This window comes from Hydractinia symbiolongicarpus, chromosome 1 (genome assembly GCF_029227915.1).
Source record: "Hydractinia symbiolongicarpus strain clone_291-10 chromosome 1, HSymV2.1, whole genome shotgun sequence".
NCBI classification, from domain to species: Eukaryota; Metazoa; Cnidaria; class Hydrozoa; order Anthoathecata; family Hydractiniidae; genus Hydractinia; species Hydractinia symbiolongicarpus.
The window spans coordinates 24,649,804-24,669,655 of NC_079875.1; the positions used below are offsets into that span (position 1 = coordinate 24,649,804).

At 38.5% G+C, this 19,852-nt stretch overlaps 2 protein-coding genes across 3 annotated transcripts; both read right to left on the reverse strand.

Annotated features, from left to right (window-relative positions):
* Positions 1–280: 280 nt before the first annotated feature.
* Positions 281–2,817, reverse strand: LOC130615087 (uncharacterized). The gene has a single exon (XM_057436367.1). The coding sequence runs from the start codon at positions 2,030–2,032 to the stop codon at positions 281–283; it is 1,752 nt and encodes a 583-aa protein (XP_057292350.1). The 5' UTR covers positions 2,033–2,817.
* A 12,121-nt stretch (positions 2,818–14,938) lies between these two features.
* LOC130647864 (uncharacterized) lies at positions 14,939–19,822 on the reverse strand. 2 transcript variants are annotated; one of them, XM_057453882.1, is made up of 14 exons: positions 19,026–19,822; positions 18,807–18,939; positions 18,577–18,731; positions 18,314–18,347; positions 17,837–17,925; positions 17,531–17,583; positions 17,378–17,457; positions 17,212–17,301; positions 16,742–16,866; positions 16,562–16,622; positions 16,001–16,404; positions 15,603–15,716; positions 15,426–15,528; positions 14,939–15,351 (listed from the first exon to the last, which is right to left on the reverse strand). In XM_057453882.1, the coding sequence occupies exons 1-14, from the start codon at positions 19,265–19,267 to the stop codon at positions 15,067–15,069; spliced, it is 1,968 nt and encodes a 655-aa protein (XP_057309865.1). In that variant the 5' UTR covers positions 19,268–19,822; the 3' UTR covers positions 14,939–15,066. The 2 variants fall into 2 exon arrangements, with proteins under 2 accessions (XP_057309865.1, XP_057309857.1); XM_057453874.1 differs by having other exon boundaries at positions 15,983–16,404.
* Between the last annotated feature and the right edge of the window lie 30 nt (positions 19,823–19,852).

Here is a 19,852-nt window from a genome sequence, read left to right on the forward strand (position 1 = left end):
ATGTCGCGTGTATTTATTTCGTTACTGCAAAGTATGTGGAGTATGTAAAGCACAATTTGTGGGTATTGTTACCCGAACTAGCAAAAATATGAGCGTCTGAAATATCTTACCATAATTTTTTTTTTTGCTTTTCCCTCGACAAAATTTTCAGCCTGCGACATTTTGTCCGCACAAGTTTACATAATTACATAAAGCCGGAAAGAAAAAAACTTTTATTTTCATAAAATTCGACGAAATATGATGATTTATTATGAACTGTGAAATATAATTTCGCGAAAATTCATTCAACCGCGAATCGCGATTCTCTTTTTTGAAAATCTAGTTTTTTTTTTAAGCATGAGAGAAGCTCCAGTCTAGGGATAGACAGTTCATTGAGAGGGGATACTTTTGTTTTACTACACACAATGCGTCCAATAGAGCGTCCGCTTGATAACGTTCCAATAATGTAGACAACAGCAGCGTATGATCTTTTACTTGCATCACAAAAGCCATGCAGGGTGATGTTTTTCAAATCACTTAAAGGATAGTTAGCGAAGTAATAACGTGGCAATCGATATTTCGACGAGATTGAAAATAACTGTATTAACGAATTCCATTCGTCCTTTAGTTCCTCACTAACCTCAGTGTCCCAATCGTTTACGGTTGTGCATAACTTCTGGAAGAATACCTTAAACGGTACAACGAGGGGCGAAACCAAACCGACTGGGTCGTAAATCGATGCGATGATTTTTAGGATGTTGCGTTTAGTAAGAAGGACGTCGGATTGAGCTAACTGTTTTTGTCTTGACAGGTCTATTTCCATTTCGTCATTGGCCGTATCCCATGTGATGCCCAAGATTTTTTCATCGGGAGGAGCTGGATCCTTGATTTCGAATTTAGAGATTTGCGCTTGGAGAGTTGGACTGTTAGAACGTAAGATTAAACCAGCTTCCTTAAGCCGTGCTTTTGCCTTTTGGTAAAATGTGAACACCTGATCGCTGGTATCTCCTCCGCCAATGCTGTCGTCGACATAAAGGTTTTCTAAGAAAGCTAGCACAAAGTCAGGGTCGGCACTTTGGTATTTCTCCAAGTGCTTTATAATTGATGCAGCTAAAAGGAACTGTGAAGCGTTCATTCCAAAGATTACACGAGTGTATCGGTATATCATGAGTTGAGGATTTTCTTTTGTTATATCGTCAAACCATAGGAAGCGTAAGAAGTCACGATCAGGTGTGTTGATCGCCACATTTAAAAATGCTTGTTTAATGTCGCTTGCTACCGCAACCTTGTAGGTCCCAAAACGGATAAGGATGTCCATAAGTAGAGGAAGAAGAGAAGGACCCTTTTCCAAGCAATCGTTGAGTGACGGAGAATTTGAAGAAGCATCGTAAACAATGCGCACCTTGTTTGTGGACTTATCTTCCTTTAAGATGTAATGATGGGGCAAGTAATGGACTTTACCTGGCGGCGGTGGCGGCTCTGTCAACTGCTCGATGATACCGTCACGTTTTTGCTGTTTAATGATGTCGTCGTATTGTTGCAGAAGCTCGGGCTCAGCCTTAAGTCGGCGGAAGACTGATGTTAACCGATTTCTGCTGTTTTGGAAATTGTCCGGTATCTGTTCATGATCTTGTTTCCATGGTAATGGGACGGAATATCTTTCTCCGTCGAAATCAATTTTCTCGCTGAATTTACCTATGTTAAACGTAGTATCTACTTCATTTATGTCCTCGACTTGCCAAAATTTCTTTAGATTATCAGTTGACAGTTCGTGCCCGCCATGCGAAAGTAAAACGTGTGCAACGTTAACAGTGAAAGAAGATACCCGCACATTTCCGTTAAGAGTCCAACCAAGGATAGTTTGAACAGTGGTAAGAGCGTTCTCGGTTTTTATAATTTGTCCTGTTACAAAGTTCCAATAATAATTTGCACCTATAAGAACGTCGATCTGTTTATTGTCAGAGGCGTTGTTGTCAGCAAGGCAAATGTTTGGGAGAAGGGTTTGCGCTAAATCGACTCTTTGGTTAGATAGAGGTGAGCATATCATGTCCATAACATACGCTTCGATTACGGAATAATCGTTAGAATGGGCGTTTTTAATTTTAACCTTTACGACGTCTAATTTTCGAGGTTTTGAAGAGTTGTCGCCAAACACTTTTACGTTTAAAATCTCGCTGCGGATGATTTTTAATTTTAATCGTTGTTTTGCGTTACTTGTGATGAATGATTTTTGCGAACAGTTATCAAAGAGCACGCAACCAGAAAAAACAACGGAATTTTCGTCAGTATTTAACAAGTGCGCATTTGCTGTTTGCAGCAGTGTACTGTCATGGCAACCAACGACGTTCACATTTGATGATTGATTTTGTTCATCATCCTGAAAATGTTTTATAGTTTGCTTCACGGGACTAAAAATTATACGTCAAAAGTCTTTGGATCGGCTAATTAGACGAGAAATAGTCTATTTAGGCTATGCGCCACCATGTTGGAAATATGCGCACGGGAAATTTAGCCTTTTTTCAGAAGCAACCGTGGCCGTAAAACAAAGAAGCCGTAACACAGCGCATGCGTTCTTAATCAAAACAAACTAAACGCTATATCTTCTGACAGCGCAAATAATGAAGAAAAATATATTTGGACCATCAAAAGGGGGTTCTATAGAATGTTTTTAGCTAATAAAATCATTGCGATTATGCAACAGAACAGCGATAGGCAGCAAAAACCATGTTGATAGCCTAATTAGGAGAGATAAATCGCCTAAATAGGCTATCGTAGACTAATTAGACTGTTATAGCCTAATTTGCGGTTATCCCTGAGTGTTTAGCTCGCTTGTATATCACTATTTTTTATATGTAATGAACCATTCTTATTCTCACTCACACCTAAAGCTAGCTAGCTTAAAACTGCAGATTTAGATAGAATAATAATAGAACTTAGATAGCATTTAGCTACCTAGCTACTGTAAGAGTTAGCTAGCATAAAAACGAACAAACAATGCAATATAGCTAGCATAAAACTAGCTACAAAGCTTGCAGAAAATTAACTACTTAGCTGGGATAGAACTACCCATGTAGCTAGCAATAAATTGCTATTTTTGCTGGCATAAAATCAGCAACATAGCTAGCATAGAAAAATTGTTTGAGACTGATTTTCTACCTATCCCCTATCTAGCTAGCTAATATACATATATACTACACAGTTGTTGCAATATACCACTATTGCGGCTACCATTTTGATATATAATAGTTTGTTTATATATGTCGGTCACGGCAATTCGGTAACACGTTTTTAGTACGAATTAAGATGGCGTCTAGTTTCTCATCCTTCTAAGTTGTAACTTGGTGTCAGAAGTAAAAATGAATACATCACATAAACGACCAGAATTGAAGTTAACTGGCAACATATCTGAAAATTTCAAGAATTTTGAACTTAGATTCAATGACTATTGCATTCAGTCGAACTACAGAAATTTGGAGAAAGACTCACAAACTGAGCAAGCAGAACATTACAAGCAACCTTTGTTGGAGATCTCTGCACTGAGATCTTCAATGCCAGATGAAGCTCTCCAGGTGATACGTTATACCATTGAGCCATCCATTCCAGTAGATGATAAGAAAAAACCGTGGATTTGGATGAATCGTCTACGCACACATTACACAGGAACAACAGGATCTACCCTAATGACTGATCGGTTCAAATTCTGGCATTCGTCCCAAAATCAAGATGAGACAGTGCAGGATTGGGAGGTCCGAATACGACAAGCCGGAAGCCTGTGTGAATATGGAGAAATTACAGACATTATGTGTCGTGATAAGTTTGTCTTCGGACTTTGTGAGGACACAGCACGAACTGAACTGTTAAAAACACATCTGAGAACAGATGGCACACAGAAAACAATGTCAGATGTTGTCGCAGAGGCCAAGTCAATGGAATCTGCTCGAGTGACAAACAAACTCATCAGTGATGCATCAAAAGGGACAGAAGAGAATGTTCACTGGACAAAAGCAACAATACCACCACAACAAAGGAAGAAACACAGAGACATGAAATTGAGACGTGAGCCAAATACTTGCCACTGGTGTGGAGACAATAAAGGACCACATCCTTGGGCAAATTGCCCAGCCAATGGACGTAAATGCACAAGGTGTGGTGAATTTGACCACTTTGCAAGAGTATGTCCAGAACAACAAAATGTCAGCCACTTTGGCAACAAGGGATACAACAGACCCAACTACAACAGAAGAAATAACCAACGTCCTCCACAACCAAACAGCAATCCGCAGGGTATGCAAAAGTCGACCAACCACCTTCATGCAACATCAACATATCATCAACCAGAAAGCAGAACAGAATCACCTGAGCAGCAACAACCAACATACTACACTGATGAACAGCCACTGTATTACAGCACAGCGTACGCAACAGATCAACGGAATGGACAATCCCAATCAAATCAGGAAAAATTTTATTCAAAGCTTTTGTGTTCATCAACAGGGAGAAACTTTGTAAACCTACAGTTCCAAATCGACTCCGCCGCTACATCCAACACCATATCGCACCAGGTCGTCCAGAAATACTTTCCTGATATCGAGCTTCAAAAATCGCGTTGTGTATTACTTCCTTATGGGAACAAAAGTGAGCCAATCAGACCCATCGGGAAAATCACCCTTTTGTGCGAAAAGTTCAAAAAGTATCATAGTCTAGTGTTCCAAGTCCTTGACTCGAAGGACATGATCGGAAAGCCAGCTCTCCTTTCCGGTAAAGACTGTGTAAACATGAACATCATGACAATCAACACAGGGGATATCTACTCTCTGCAACAGCAAGGCAACCTGAATCAGCCAACAACCACTAGCCAACCAAAAACACATGTTAACAAAACAAAGCCTTTAGATACAACCCATCCGCTGACCAAAGAGTCATTAATTGAATGCTATAAAGATAGCTTTAACGGTGTTGGCTGTCTCCAACCACCAGTATCATTCCGGGTAAAAAATGATGTTACACCAGTTCAAATGCCAATTCACCGAGTACCACTGAGCAAACGTGGGAAAGAAAAAGCAGCTATAGACAGATATGTCAAAGAAGGAATACTGGAAAAAGTGACACAACCAACTCCATGGTGCTCAAACATACTTTGCAGAGAACAACCAAACAAATTTCGTGTATGCATAGACCCCAGCCAAACAATAAACAAAGCAATAGAACGACCTGTATACCAAATGCCAACACTGAATGAACATCTACACAAACTGAACAATGCAAAATGTTTCACATTAATTGATGTAAAGGATGGGTATTTTCACGTGCCGTTAGATGAAAAATCATCAGATATGACAACAATGCACACTACCTATGGACGTTATCGATGGAAAAGACTTCCATTTGGCATCAACAGTGCTCCAGAGGAATTTCAAATGAGACTCATGACAGCGTTAAAAGGACTAGAAGGTATCGCACCCATAGCTGATGACATCCTAGTAAATGGTTGTGGGGAAACATACCAGACAGCAGAAAGGGATCATGACAAAAATCTCATTGCACTAATGGAAAGAGCTAGAGCCAAGAACATCAGATTCAACCCAGCAAAACTCAAATTCAAGCAGAAAGAACAGAAATTTGTAGGACACATTCTTACACAAAATGGCATCAAAGCTGATCCGGAGAAAACTGATGCCATCCTACAGATGCCAAAACCACACGACAAAAAGAGCCTGCAACGCTTCATTGGAATGGTCAACTACTTATCACCTTACTGCCAGAACTTGAGCACTGTCATCCGGCCATTGACTGAACTAACAAAAACAAACATGGCGTTCACATGGTCTTCAACACAACAGACTGCATTTTCAGATGCTAAATCACTTATAGCATCTACACCTGTCCTACAATACTTTGATCCAGCTAAGAAGGTGATACTCCAGGTTGACGCAAGTGACAATGGTCTTGGAGGAACACTTCTACAAAACAACAATCAAGAACAGTTACAACCAGTCGCATTCACATCTTGTACTCTCACTGAAACTGAGAGAAGATACTCTCAAATTGAGAAAGAGTGTTTAGCTATATGTAATGCATTCTCCAAGTTTGACCACTGGCTGTACGGACACAAAAACATTGAAGTACATAGCGACTACAAACCTCTGGAAATCATCATGAAGAAGCCACTCAACCGAGCACCGGCACGACTCCAAAGAATGCTATCCAGACTACAGAGATACCAATTTACGGTAACCTACAAGAAAGGAACCACACTCTACATAGCAGATACCCTATCCAGAGCACCACTCACCAAACCTTCTACAAACACAATAAATGCCTTTGAAGTATTCCGCGTTGATACAGAGTCAGAGTATCCACAACACCACCTTCAGCTCAAAAACGACACGGAAATGAACATCCTATCAGCTACGAAAAATGACCCAACCTTTCAACGGCTCTACACCCTGATACAAAGAGGATGGCCAGATGAACCACAACAACTTGATCAGGATCTCAAACCATACTGGAACTTAAGAGACGAACTGTCCATCAACAATGGTTTTATATATAAAGGACACTGTACCATGATACGAAACGGACGGAGAAATGAAATGCTTCAGAAAATACATGCCAATCACATGGGTGCAGCTTCCAACACGAGAATGGCAAAAGAAGTACTTTTCTGGCCAAATATGGCAAGAGACATTACTAACATGTGTCATGACTGCTCTGATTGTGCAAAATACCAAAGATCAGCATCTAAAGAACCGATGCGATCAATTCCTGTTCCGTCACTCCCTTGGCAAATTGTTAGCCAAGATCTGTTTGAATACGAGAATAAGGACTATCTGGTCACAGTATGCCACTTCTCTGACTGGATTGAAGTTGATCACTTACCAAACACCCTTGCTTCTACTGTTGTAAGGCACACCACAGCACACTTTTCGCGTTATGGGATCCCTGAAATATGCCATACAGACAATGGACCACAGTTCATCAGCAATGAGTTCGAGAATTTCGCCAAACAATATGGCTTCCACCATACTCGCTCTGCTCCATATTACCCAAAAGGGAATGGGCGTGCTGAAGCTGCAGTCAAAGTTGCAAAAAACATGCTCAAAAAGTCTCAAGACTTCCAAATAGCGCTTCTAAACTACAGAAATACTCCGCAACAGGGACACTTGAGTTCCCCTGCACAAAGAATGATGAACCGAAGAACCCGAACTATGCTACCAACCTCAAAGTCTGCACTTTTACCTTCACCCATAGACGTAGCCAATACAACACAACAGATAATTGACAAACGTAGAACAGCCAAGGAAATATACGACCGTCATTCAGGACCGGTTCACGACAAACCAGACGTTGGCACATACGCATATGCTAAACCACCTCCACAAAAACGGGGACAACCATGGACGTATAGACGAATAATCAGAAAAAATGACATGTCGTATACTTTGCAAACACCACAGAATACCATTATCACAAGAAACCGGGTTCACATCAAACCAGCGGCAGCACCATCCGGGCCACTGAGCATACATAAAACTGTCATCGTACAACCTCAACATACCACAGTCAAACCACGGTTGGATCAAATAACTACTGCACACAATCAAGCACCTGTAACCCATGTAGCACGACCTCTTCCATCTGAACGACCACGCAGCAGTCCACAAGCAAAGCAAGCCTCAATCGAAGATTCGTCCATGACAGCAATAAGGCCACAGAGAACAACTAAATTACCAACTCGCTTTAAGGACTATGTCATGTCTTAAAGAAAAATAGGACAGTACTTCATCAAAAGGCCATCGTTTTATTGACTCAGACTCATTTTTCTTTTGTTAATTTTTTTTCGGTAGGGAGGTGTTGCAATATACCACTATTGCGGCTACCATTTTGATATATAATAGTTTGTTTATATATGTCGGTCACGGCAATTCGGTAACACGTTTTTAGTACGAATTAAAATGGCGTCTAGTTTCTTATCCTTCTAAGTTGTAACTCAGTGAGTGAGATAATTCTACTCTGTAGGAATGTCCCATCATACAGCTTGTTCTAGCTACAATTGTCCACAAAATGGCCAAACATAGCCAGCTAGATATTTTGCAGATAGTAAATGTTTATATACAGGTATGTCACGTGTAATTGTTTACGTTGCTTAGCCACAAATGGGCAGTTCTTAACATTAAGGGGGAATAGAGAGCTATATTTTCGTGGACGGTTGTAGCTAGCTATATATATTGTACAAACGTCAGGAAATGAGCATACATCAGTGCGGCTTAAGTTGCAGAAGCGAAAATTATTTCAATATATATATATATATATATATATATATATATATATATATATATATATATATATATATATATATATATATATATATATATATATATATATATATATATATATATATATATATATATTGGGAAATTTTTACAACATCAACATTTGTTATTACTGAGGCTTTTTAAATTCTGAATAGCGGTTCTCGTTCAATCGTCGACATGTATTGAAAATCTGCAAATGTATTCATTATTTCTTTTTCACGATATGTATATGTTTTTTTCAGTTTGGAATAAGAGCTTTTTATCCTACCGTCATGAAAACTTGTTTGCAAAATAAACATATACTGCTGTTTGATTTTTAGCTGGACAGGATAACAACAGGCTGTTTCCGCTGTGTTTTTTTAAACCGAAGTTGCAAGAAAGTTTTTTGGGAAAATGTGTTACGCCTATCAGATGTCACGATTAATTTTTGATCTTTCACAGAAACTTTTCCCATAAAATATTGCAGTTTTTTTTTGCTTTAAGAGGGTAAAAACAGGTTATAAACTGTATTTTTATTTTTAAATGTTACAAAATTTTCCACAAAGTAAAATTGTTTTAGGTGCGTAGGATAACAACAGCTTGTTAACTGTCTGTTTGTTTGAACCGAAGTTAGGATATATAAGATGCACATGTAAAGTTTTTCATATATATATATATATATGCCCTGTTGGTCTAATGGCTATGACACTCATGCAAATGAGAGATCCAGGTTCAAATCCTGGACAGGGCTAGGAAAAATATAATTATCTTGCATCTACAACAACCAGATTGTATTGTATTGGCACATTATTCTGCTAAGATGATTTACTGTATATAGACCTTATATAAATTTAATACCCTTTTCATTGAATTTGAACCTCGATATTTTCTATACCCCCTGGACTAATATGACACAGAACTTAGATATATTGCCTTGCCAGCGCTGACCGTTCCTTTGCCTACTTTTCCTATGGCTTTTCTGGTGCCTGCCTACTATGCCTACCTTGCCCTACCCCTGCCTTGCTGATTCCTCTTCCTGTTTCCTTGCCTGTCTTTGCCGTGCCCTTTCCTTGCCGTGCTTAATGCCTTTGCCTTGCCTGTGCTTCCCATGCCTTGCCTACCCCTGCCTTGCTGATTCCTCTTACGTGCCCTTGCTAACCTTCCTATCTATGCCTTTTCTGGAGCCTGCCTACCCTTCCTATGCCTTTTCTGGTGCATGCCTAACTATGTCCTTGCCTGTGCCTCCCATGCCTTGCCTACCCCTGCCTTGCTGATTCCTCTTCCTGTTTCCTTGTCTGCCTTTGCCGTGCCCTTTCCTTGCCGTACTTAATGCCTTTGCCTTGGCAACCTCTCCGCGACACTTTCTATACTAGTCCGATATGCCTCAAAATTTTAAATTTTCGTCAATTTAAGAAACTTGTTTACCCAGTAGTTTAATCTGGTTATTTTTTCGTAAAATTTCTGATTCAGCAAGTCAACGGGGCGAAGAAGTGCTTTTGTTTTTCTAAAAGATGGCTGATTGGGGAATATCACGTGACTTTCTCTCTGATCTATATCTAAGCTATATTGCAACTGACGGAGGGCTTTTTCAAGAAAACGAAGATAAGGTATGTTTAGCTAGCTAGCTCGTATATCACTATTTTTTATATGTAATGAACCCATTCTTATTCTCACTCACACCTAAGGCTACCTAGCTTAAAACTGCAGATTTAGATAGAATAATAATAGAATTTAGATAGCATATAGCTAGCTAGCTACTATTAGAGTTTGGTAGCATAAAAACAAACAAACAATGCAATATAGCTAGCATCAAACTAGCTACAAGGCTAGCAATGAACTAACCACTTAGCTGGGATAAAACTACCCATGTAGCTAGCAATAAATTGCTATTTTTGCTGGCATAAAATCAGCAACATAGCTAGCCTAGCATAAAAAAGTTCTTTGGGACAGATTTTTCTCTAGCTAGCTAGCTAACTATTTTTATTATTTAATTCTTCAACATCTGCATTTGTTATTACCCAGGCGTTTTAAATTCTAACTTTAACATCAATGTCTACGATGTTTTCTGTTAAGAGGCTTTTTAAATTCTGACAAGCTGTTCTCGTGCAATCGTCAACATTTTATGACAAATTAAAGCATTTTGTAGTCGGTCCTAAAACTTAAATTCTTTTTAGCAGAAGAGGCTGAACTTTGTTATAATGATATTTAGTATATTTTACCACCAAAAAGAATACAGAAGGAAAATTTAGAAAATAAAAATAAAATATGACCAAATTTATCATAAAAATTATTTATTCATAACAAGTTATTTTTTGAAATATGCACCCGTAAAGTTTTGTTTTGTATATATATTTATTCATGCCCTAGATAGATAGATAGATGTGCATGTTTTACATGGCTAGCCTCACAAATATCGAGGGATATACCCTGTCTATTATTTCCAGGAGGGGCCATGGCTTAGATGGAGAGTCCTAGAGTATTTAATGCTCATTTTAAGCGACGCAGACCCAATTAGGGCCCGCGCTCTACTAGACAACTTCCGGCAACATCCAACGGCCCACACAGTGTGCCATCTTCCCAATTTCCCTCACATGGCTTGGGTTAACCCGGGGCTATGGTAACTCACTCGCCCGTGTTGAATCGCCGTCAAGAGGAATCGAACCCCCGGTCTCCCGCACAGAGTACGAGAGCTATAACCACTAATCTACGGCGCCACAATACGTCAGTTTTAAACTAGCTAGCTTTAGGTATCTAAATCGGCAGTTTTAAACTAGCTAGCTTTAGGTGTGAATCAGCATTGGCTCCTTCTTTACGTCATGACAGACTTATTTTAAGAGTGAGGCGGTGATGTCACGCAGTTCGTTGTGTCGCAGGGTGACCATGCCCCCTTTTTTACAAGACAAGGCATGGCAAAGGTCGAATTTTTCACCACACACGCATTCTGTCGGCAGTCGCCCGAGGTTTCAGTTATACCTTATTCTGATTGCGTCCCAAAACTGCTGTTTATTCAGATCGTAGCCCCACTCTTTCAGGGGTAGTGTTGTCAGCCAGTTCGAAACGCCACTTTCAAGGTTGGTGTCGTTCAAACGTTTTTCGGCATCCACCATTTCTTCTCGTAGGCTGTCGAGCTTAGCTTGTTGCTTTTTTCTCCGTTCTGCCTTGATCGCTGATTTCGTCTTGCCACCTTCTACTTGTGTGTCTAGGATCATGTTCTTTAGATGGAGCGTGACCTGGCAGGAATTTTCATATTCTTCATTTGCCGTTCGAGTAACATTTTTCAAACCAAGGCCTCCAAGACGTCGCGGAAGGGACAGGAGTGATCTCTCTCTATCATTAACGATATGTCCACCAGTAATGGCTGGGATGAACTGATGTTTAAGGATCTCTTCGAACGGTTGTAAGTAGTTTTCAATCCCTGGGATTGTTCGGAAGAAGTACGTCAGCTTATGTTGATATCCAGCATTATAACAGCCGTATGCTGCTTGCGGCTGTGTTGTCGCAATCCGAGAAAGCAGAGACATTTCATTCACCCATTTTTCGACCAATTCATTAACGTATTTTCGCTTGTACTGTTTGCTTCCTACCACCGACCCGAGATGTCTTTCTCCTTCAGTGGTTATTTTCACCCCAGTTCCTTCAAAAATCTCTCTTGCCTCGTCGAACTTCTCTGGCCTCACGATAAACCACGACTTTGTTGGTTGGGGATGATATTCATATTTTGGCCCACATTGGATGAGATTTGACCATCCGCGAAGGCCACCATCTTGTTGTTTTGATCCTCAGTTGTTGCAATTAGTATGTCAAGTAGAGGGGATATAGCCATTGCGTAAATAGCCATTCCGAATGGATCACCTTGTGTTGTGCTCTCTCTTGACAATATTTCTTTACATATGTAGCAATCGGTGATCATGTAATGGAGATGTTGTGAAGCAGCACTCTTCTGTTCACACTATTAAAAGCGTTTGCAGCGTCAACGAGGCGGACTGCTTCAGACTGCTCTCTTCCAAACAGCTCTTTCATTGCGTGTATCGCCGCTTCACTACCTGCTTCTCGGCCGCACATTTCTGATTTTGAGGAAGCTTCTTTGTGACACTCATCACGATTTTTCCTGCTATTCTCCTGAGCACTTCACCTACTCCAATAAGCCGTAGTCCTGGTTGTTTGTCCAGTGGGACTAGTCGGGAGTTTTCGTTGATGGTATCGACGCACATCCTTTTAATAACGTTTGCTAGAACTCTTCTAAGATCTTGTCCAGTGTGTCGCCATACATCTTCGAGGAAAGCATCTTCCTCCAACCGTCCGCATCCATACCAGATGGACCGGAACCCCCTTTCGTCATCTGGGCTGCTTTGAGAACTATGGATTTAAAAATAATTGGTTCTACTGTGGGAATTTCGCCTGGAAGTAGGGCTTCTTTATTTGCCTCTTTTCAATCGGGATGTTTGATTCGCAAAAGCTCCATTGTTTCGTTGTTTAAGAGTAATATCCCTCCTTTCATGTTGTTCGTAAGAAGCTTGATTGCACCATTCACGTTACCCTTTTGCATAAGCTCTTTAAATTGTCTTGAAAGAGCTGCCATATCTCTCTTCCCGTTGTTGGTAGGTAGTCTTGACTGAATCGCTTTCGCTTCTCTGTAAATTTTTGCTAAGTCTCCCTTTCGCCATGTTTCAAGGCGTCGTTCGAGAGCTTCGACGTGGTCTTTACTCTTTGATCTTTTGGATGGTTTCTGTAATAGCAAGGCGGGCATAATGTGTATCAGCCTCAGCGCACAGTTCTTGAGTGGAGAATTCTCTGTCCACGAATTCAGCAAGCGTGTCGTTTCACGAATGTATGCCTTTCCGGAAGCGCCGCTTGGTAGCATGAATAGATTGATTTCCAGAAAACGATTTTTTCGTAAATCTCTTTAGCCTTTTCTCCATCTCACTACCTTTCGTTTCGGACCACCAGAAATTTTCCGCAATTTGTTCTTCTTGTCGCGGTGGCAAGTGCTGCTAGGGTGCAGGGGGCGGCTGGCCAACTTCTTGATTGATTTCATTTCTCGTGCAGTGTCTTAGATGTTGGATAGTTCCACGTTCAGATTTGCATTTCTTACCACAACGTTCGCAATTAAATAGACGTTCACTCGTTTGTTCCATCTCTTCTCGGTTAATATTTGGTAAAACTCTTTCTGTATGAAGAATATTTTCCAATAGTGCTATTTTACGCTGAAAATGTTGGATGGGTTGTTGACGTCATCAAAATTTAAATGACGCTTCTTCTTCATTTTTATCCTGCCTCGGTGGATTTTTCCACGGGCTTTATCGACTAGTCTTTAATAAAATCTTCAAAATTAATGAAAAATCTAATGTTTTCGTTGAGATGGCATCATTTTGTTCTGGTTTTATAACCACGTGAATTGATTTTCAAAATATAAATTCGAATAACTTGATTTCGGAGTTCGAATGATTTATTTCAAAACAAAACTCCTAATTCACTAGTGAAATATAACTGATCTGTTCTAAAACTACAGACGAATGCGTAGACGAGTATAGACGAATACAAACGAATCACAGACAAGTACAGACAAGTTACAGACGACTTACAAACGAGTACAGACAAGACTCATAATTCACTAGTAAAATATAACTGATCTGTTCTAAAACTACAGACGAATGCGTAGACGAGTATAGACGAATACAAACGAGTCACAGACGAGTACAGACAAGTTACAGACGACTTACAAACGAGTACAGACAAGTTACAGACGAATTACAGACAACTAGGGTAGAGTCATGGGTATACCAGTAGTACCTTAATAATCTTTTAGGTTTTAACAGTAACGTTGAATAGCATAAAATGTATGCGGGTATTGAAATGACAACCATGGAATAATATGCAAGTCTCATATTCATGCAAAGCTATGTACACCTCAAAAACAAATCTGCAAAATAATCATCACTTTAACCTTGTATATTGACAGAAATTGGTACGTCCTCAAAATATTTAAAATAAATTATTTGTTAATATCAATCTTACTATAAATTATTAGTTCATGCTCCAATACTAACCCTATAATAACTGTTTATGAGGGCAATACCGGAGAATATTGACCGACGTCAAAGTATTGCCTGAGCTTGTGAGGGCAATACGTGACAGAGGTCAATATTCTCCGGTATTGCCCTCATAAACAGTTATTATATGGATTATTATCCGGGTACTGCATTTTACAACAAAAAATATTACATTATAAAAGCAGGATGTAGAAACCACGTCTTTATAGAACTATTGGAAACATATGGAACGTACGTACATTCGAACAAAAAATATTTTTTAAAATCGAATATCGTGTAAACATAGCAGGTTTTCATTGCAGCCACAACATTGAATTCTTTAAAAGATAAAAGTAAGTTTCATTTCTGTTTCACTTCTGTTTCGCATTTTGTTTACTTTTTTCCGTGTTTATTTACATTTAATGTTACCATATTTAAACTTTAAACACGGTTGTTATGGTAGCGGGCAATACCGTGAAATATTACCAACTATGACGTAAGTTCTAACCAATCACATTGCAATATCAATGCCGCTCTTTTACCCGGGTATATATATATATATATATATATATATATATATATATATATATATATATATATATATATATATATATATATATATATATATATATATATATATATATATATATATATATATATATATATATATATATATATTCAATTAACATTCTGATTATCCGCCAGATGGGAATAATAATTAGCTTTTTGTGTTCATTTGAAAAAAGTGCAGGTAATTATTACTTTTAGTCTTCATCTGAGTCTCCATCGTACGCTGTAAGTGAACTCAACGCACCCATCTTTATTGCTCCTGAGGTTGATTTCTTAATAGTCAGTGGCTTTCGTGCTTTGAATAAATCTGAATGCGCTCGATCTTTTCGAATATCTCTTCCATGTTTTTTATGAAATAAAGGAGGGACGGGTGGGGGAGGCAAAAATGCATCGCTTAGCGGCTTAACATCTTCCGCCTTCGGTTCATAAGAGTCTTCACGCAAATTTCTGGCGCCTCGTCCTTCCATAAGTTTAGGATCCTAAACCAAAAAAGCAAAACATGATCACGATCAAAAAAATTCTAATAAATAAATAAAAAAGCAAGGAACGATACCTCACTAAATTTTCTTTTCTTTCTCCACTCTTCTTTTGTCTTCCCTTCATATTTGCTGATATCACGCTCGGTGCATTTGTCGTCATAAGGTCGATAACGATGCCTAAGTAGTAAACAAGTCATTTTTTATGAAAGAGTTATCAACATTCCACATTATATCACCATGTATTATATTACCTGCTATCATGGCTTTTTTTTGCAGTTGGTGTTTCCTTCATTTCTCTCGTGTTACGATCATCACGAAATCTATCACGTTTTGTTTGGTTTGGTTCACACTGATCTGTATTTCCACTAAAAAGTAAGAATTTTAATAATAGCCGTAGTCCGTCTGTTTGTGCACGAAATAAACACTGTGCTACTAAAACATGGAAGACGGTAACTCCGTGGATTTTTCCACGGGTTAACGATAAGCCTAGACGCAAAATGGCGGCTCCTTTCATTTTGACGCGAAGTCTACGCCATTTTAATTGGTACGAATGAACGCTTTGTGACTCGATCTAACGTAATGATGACCATCGCGAACGAGGTTTGTAAATCGTTTTATATTTATATCTTACTGAACTCGATCGTCATACTTCGTAGCAGACTGATGATTTCGATCAGAACTCCAGGCGTGCAGTTCTTCATTAATATTATCTTTCGCAGAGTGAGCGTGCGTACGGTTTGGTCTTGCTATATCTAAATGGTTTCTTTCAACAGTATTGCTGTCGTATCGTCTTTTCATATCTTCTCTGGGGGGATAAATGTACTCCTCTTTTGTCGCTAGGACCTCCAACCGCCTACTTTCATCTGTCGTTAATTCATACCGCGTTGCAGATGAGAAAGATTGATTTTTAGTTGATGCCATCTTAACCTGCTCAATTTGACCAGCATTGAAGTCATATTGTTCTTCATGGATGTTTTGTGATGGTGAATAAAGGTACTCGCGTTGTTCTTCATTGCGTTTTCTCTGCAGCCAACTTTGATACTGTTGATGTACCTAAAATACGGACTGTCAATTATTAATGAAACATTATATAATAAAAACTGATAGTCGCATTTCTTCCACCTAAAACAACAAGCAAACGATTAAACGAACGACGAGGTTAAATTCGATCCATTATCTGTCGGTCACGTCGCCATAGCTTCATACTCACTGTGTCGATCAGATTTTCACAAAGTTGGCGAGCCAGGTCTAAACCGTCCTGGTGAGGATGACTACAAAGAACAAAACGTGGAAATTAAGCGAAAGACGAAATTAGCAGAAAGAGGAAATTAGCAGGAAGATGAAATAGACTGGCACGCACGTATGTAGCACACAAAATTGATACACTCACCTAATATAAATATGAAGAGCTTCAAAAGATTCCCGACCAGAGTTGTGCTCCAAATACCCTGAACGTTTACCACGCAGAAACACTTTACCACCGGATTGTTGCATGATAAAACCGAAGTTTGTACCCTAACGATGAAAAAAACTTAGGAATCATTTCATCCAATTAATGCCACAGAGGCTTTTCACATTACGTTTCAGGTAAAATGTTGCTTAACCTCTACCCGATATTTGATAATCCTTAACCAGGTTTCAGGTTTAAATAAGGGTAATATATAATACAAACCTGATGTGAATCAGGTTTGTATTAAAAACCTTGCAGCACGGAATTTTTTAACTTTAACTTTAGCACAAAAATTAAGAAACAATCGTCAAATTAAAAACTAACACAAATTCGTTTGTGTTAGTTCATTTTAATTTTGATACATGAACTTTTCCAGGATCATAAACACACAGGCAAAAATACAAACATACTTTGTCTCCCCCAAGTGAGTAATTAACATTAAAATCAGGATGGGCGTCATCTAAACCCACGAATATTTTATCTTGTACGTAATAATTCGCCTACAAACAGTAAAGAAAAAAGTTATTCTCGTAGTCCAACTGAAAAGCAAGTTCAAAATCTATAAGAAACACTTACAGAGGGTTGATTGTTGCTAGTAAAATTAGGTCCGAACTTCTTACAGTTCGTAATAAGATCCATAAACTTGTGCAGCGCAACTAAAAAAAAATGCCACATCTGTACACGTTGTGAAAAGACTTGTACAAACTGGTAATAAGTAGTTTATCCTACCTTGAACTTTCGCAGCAACATCCGCATGAATCATAATGCTTAAAGGTTTTTGACTAAAAAGATAAATACCAAGGTTGGTTTTGTTATTATAAATTTGAGTATCAGCTGAATCGTAATAATTTAAATAAACCGCTAAAGCCTTGTGTGTTTCTTTAATCTGAATTTCAACTTAACAAAACAAAAAAAAAAACGACAAAATGAAACGCAATGGAACCAGAGCATGTTTCTCTTGTTTTTTACATTTATAATTAGAACCGAAAAGTTTCCTTGTACCAACTCACTCTCAGAAATTAACAGAAAACTTACGCTATTCCTGATATGATGCTTCTTCTTTTGTCTTCAGTGGAAAGTTGTTTGCCACGTAGAGTCACTGCAGCACCACATTGCTTGCTTACCTAAACAGTAATACGTAGCCTGGTATTTTAGAAATTGGTGCACTGGCTGCTTGCGTATTTTCATTTGATCAAATTAGGATAGTAGGATAGTAATGAAAAAAATCAGTAAAAAACACAACTCACGCGTTCAAGTAGTGAAGGGTCTGTTACAAAAAGCAGTAAAAAACACTACTCACGCGTTCAAGTAGTGAAGGGTCTGTTACAAAAAGCAGTAAAAAACACAACTCACGCGTTCAAATAGTGAAGGGTCTGTTACAAAAAGCAGTAAAAAACACAACTCACGCGTTCAAGTAGTGAAGGGTCTGTTACAAAAAGCAGTAAAAAACACAACTCATGCGTTCAAGTAGTGAAGGGTCTGTTACAAAAAGCAGAAAAAAACACAACTCACGCGTTCAAGTAGTGAAGGGTCTGTTACAAACTGTCTAAATGTAAAGATAAATTAAATGTTATTTCTTTTCTGTTTGTTTTAACTATATTTAAAATATAGTGTAGAGCATTTTTTCCAAATTATTTAGTTTTGAGAATCAGCACACATACATAGGAATTTACAGACAGACGATGAGTAACAGAAAACATTTTAAAATTCTGGAAATATAAAAATCTAACCCTTAACAATTTTCTCTTCATAAATTCCCATAAAAACGGACATACCTCTCAGGAATATCATTTACGTCCATCTCCGTAAAGTAGCCTCCGTTTTGCAGCTTTTTTACTGTAGGTATAGTAGCAGCTTGATTCGACGCAGTTGAAAATCCAGTGGGTTTATTTTTAATAAACTGATCAACAGGGTTTGATATTGTCTGTGGCTAGACGACAGATATAATGTAAAAAACGCATGGTTTAAAAATTATTCTACTTACGATGAAACATAACCAGCTTACCAACAAAGACATGGGTTGTGTTTGATACTTCCCTTCTGCAGCTAGTTTTGCAGACAATTTGGCTGCTCGTTGTCTTGCTCTCTCTGTTGCGCTTAGATTCGAGTCGTCACTCTTCGCAACATCCCATTTTCGTCTGAACAGAAAAAAGAGAGTGTAAAGATTAAATTTGAAAGATTAAAAACAAAAAACAAACAAAACAAGAATAAAAATTGAATTCACCTTTTATCCTTTCGGAAGATTTGATCCAGGTTATCCAACAAGAAAGACATTCCATTTTTTTTATTTAAATCAGCAGCATCCAAACGCAACGCAGCTTCACGAACTTTCCCACTTAATTTTGCTCGTACAGCCAAAGCTTGTCTTTTCAGTTCTATCGCTGTATGCTCACGCCATGACACAATTTCAGTTCGCCATTTCTCATATGTGTCACCTTCCTTCAGTATGGGAGGTTGGTCAACCATCGCGACTTTTTAATATTGTTCTACATATATCAATATACAATAACTTTACAAAGTCAACAACAAAGATGATGCTTTTAATACTTAGGAACTGTACAGCTGTAAGTAACAAAATTATTAAACAAGAATTTTCTAAATTATTTAGTACAGACTATTTCGTTTTTAATGCATGTGTGTATAAATAAGTCGTCTTAAGTTATTACGTCAGGTTTTCTTGCTCGTAAGAAAAACAAAAAACCAAAAGATTTTAACTATCTAACACGCGTAAACAAAAGCATGTGAACAAAACTGCACTGTTTTTCTATAAACTTAATTCAAGAGCCATCAGAAAACACGCAAAAATTAAAAAACTTTGTTAATATTCTTTTATTTCTCTCCGCAATTTTCTTGTTTGGGTTTTTCCCTCTTCACTTTTTCTCCTCGCTTACTAGTTTGAACGCTGTGTTCGATTTGCACATGTCGCGCCAAAAAGTCACTTCACCCCAGTACGCAAAATCATCAAGCAGAAAATATTTCTTTGAAATACGCAAGTAGGCAAAAACTTTTCAATCTGGAGCGAAACTTGACTAAGAGTCATAAGTGGACAAC

What these genes read in the sequence shown, in the direction of transcription:
- LOC130615087 (XM_057436367.1), bottom strand. Translation starts at nt 2,032, where the DNA reads ATGGACATGATATGCTCACCTCTATCTAACCAAAGAGTCGATTTAGCG.
- LOC130647864 (XM_057453874.1), bottom strand. Translation starts at nt 19,267, where the DNA reads ATGGTTGACCAACCTCCCATACTGAAGGAAGGTGACACATATGAGAAA. An exon ending in AAGTATGACGATCGAGTTCA is followed by an intron (nt 15,717 to 15,982) that starts GTAAGATATAAA and finishes CTTACTTTTTAG; the next exon opens with TGGAAATACAGATCAGTGTG. An exon ending in AGAAAAGAAAATTTAGTGAG is followed by an intron (nt 15,352 to 15,425) that starts GTATCGTTCCTT and finishes TTTTTGGTTTAG; the next exon opens with GATCCTAAACTTATGGAAGG.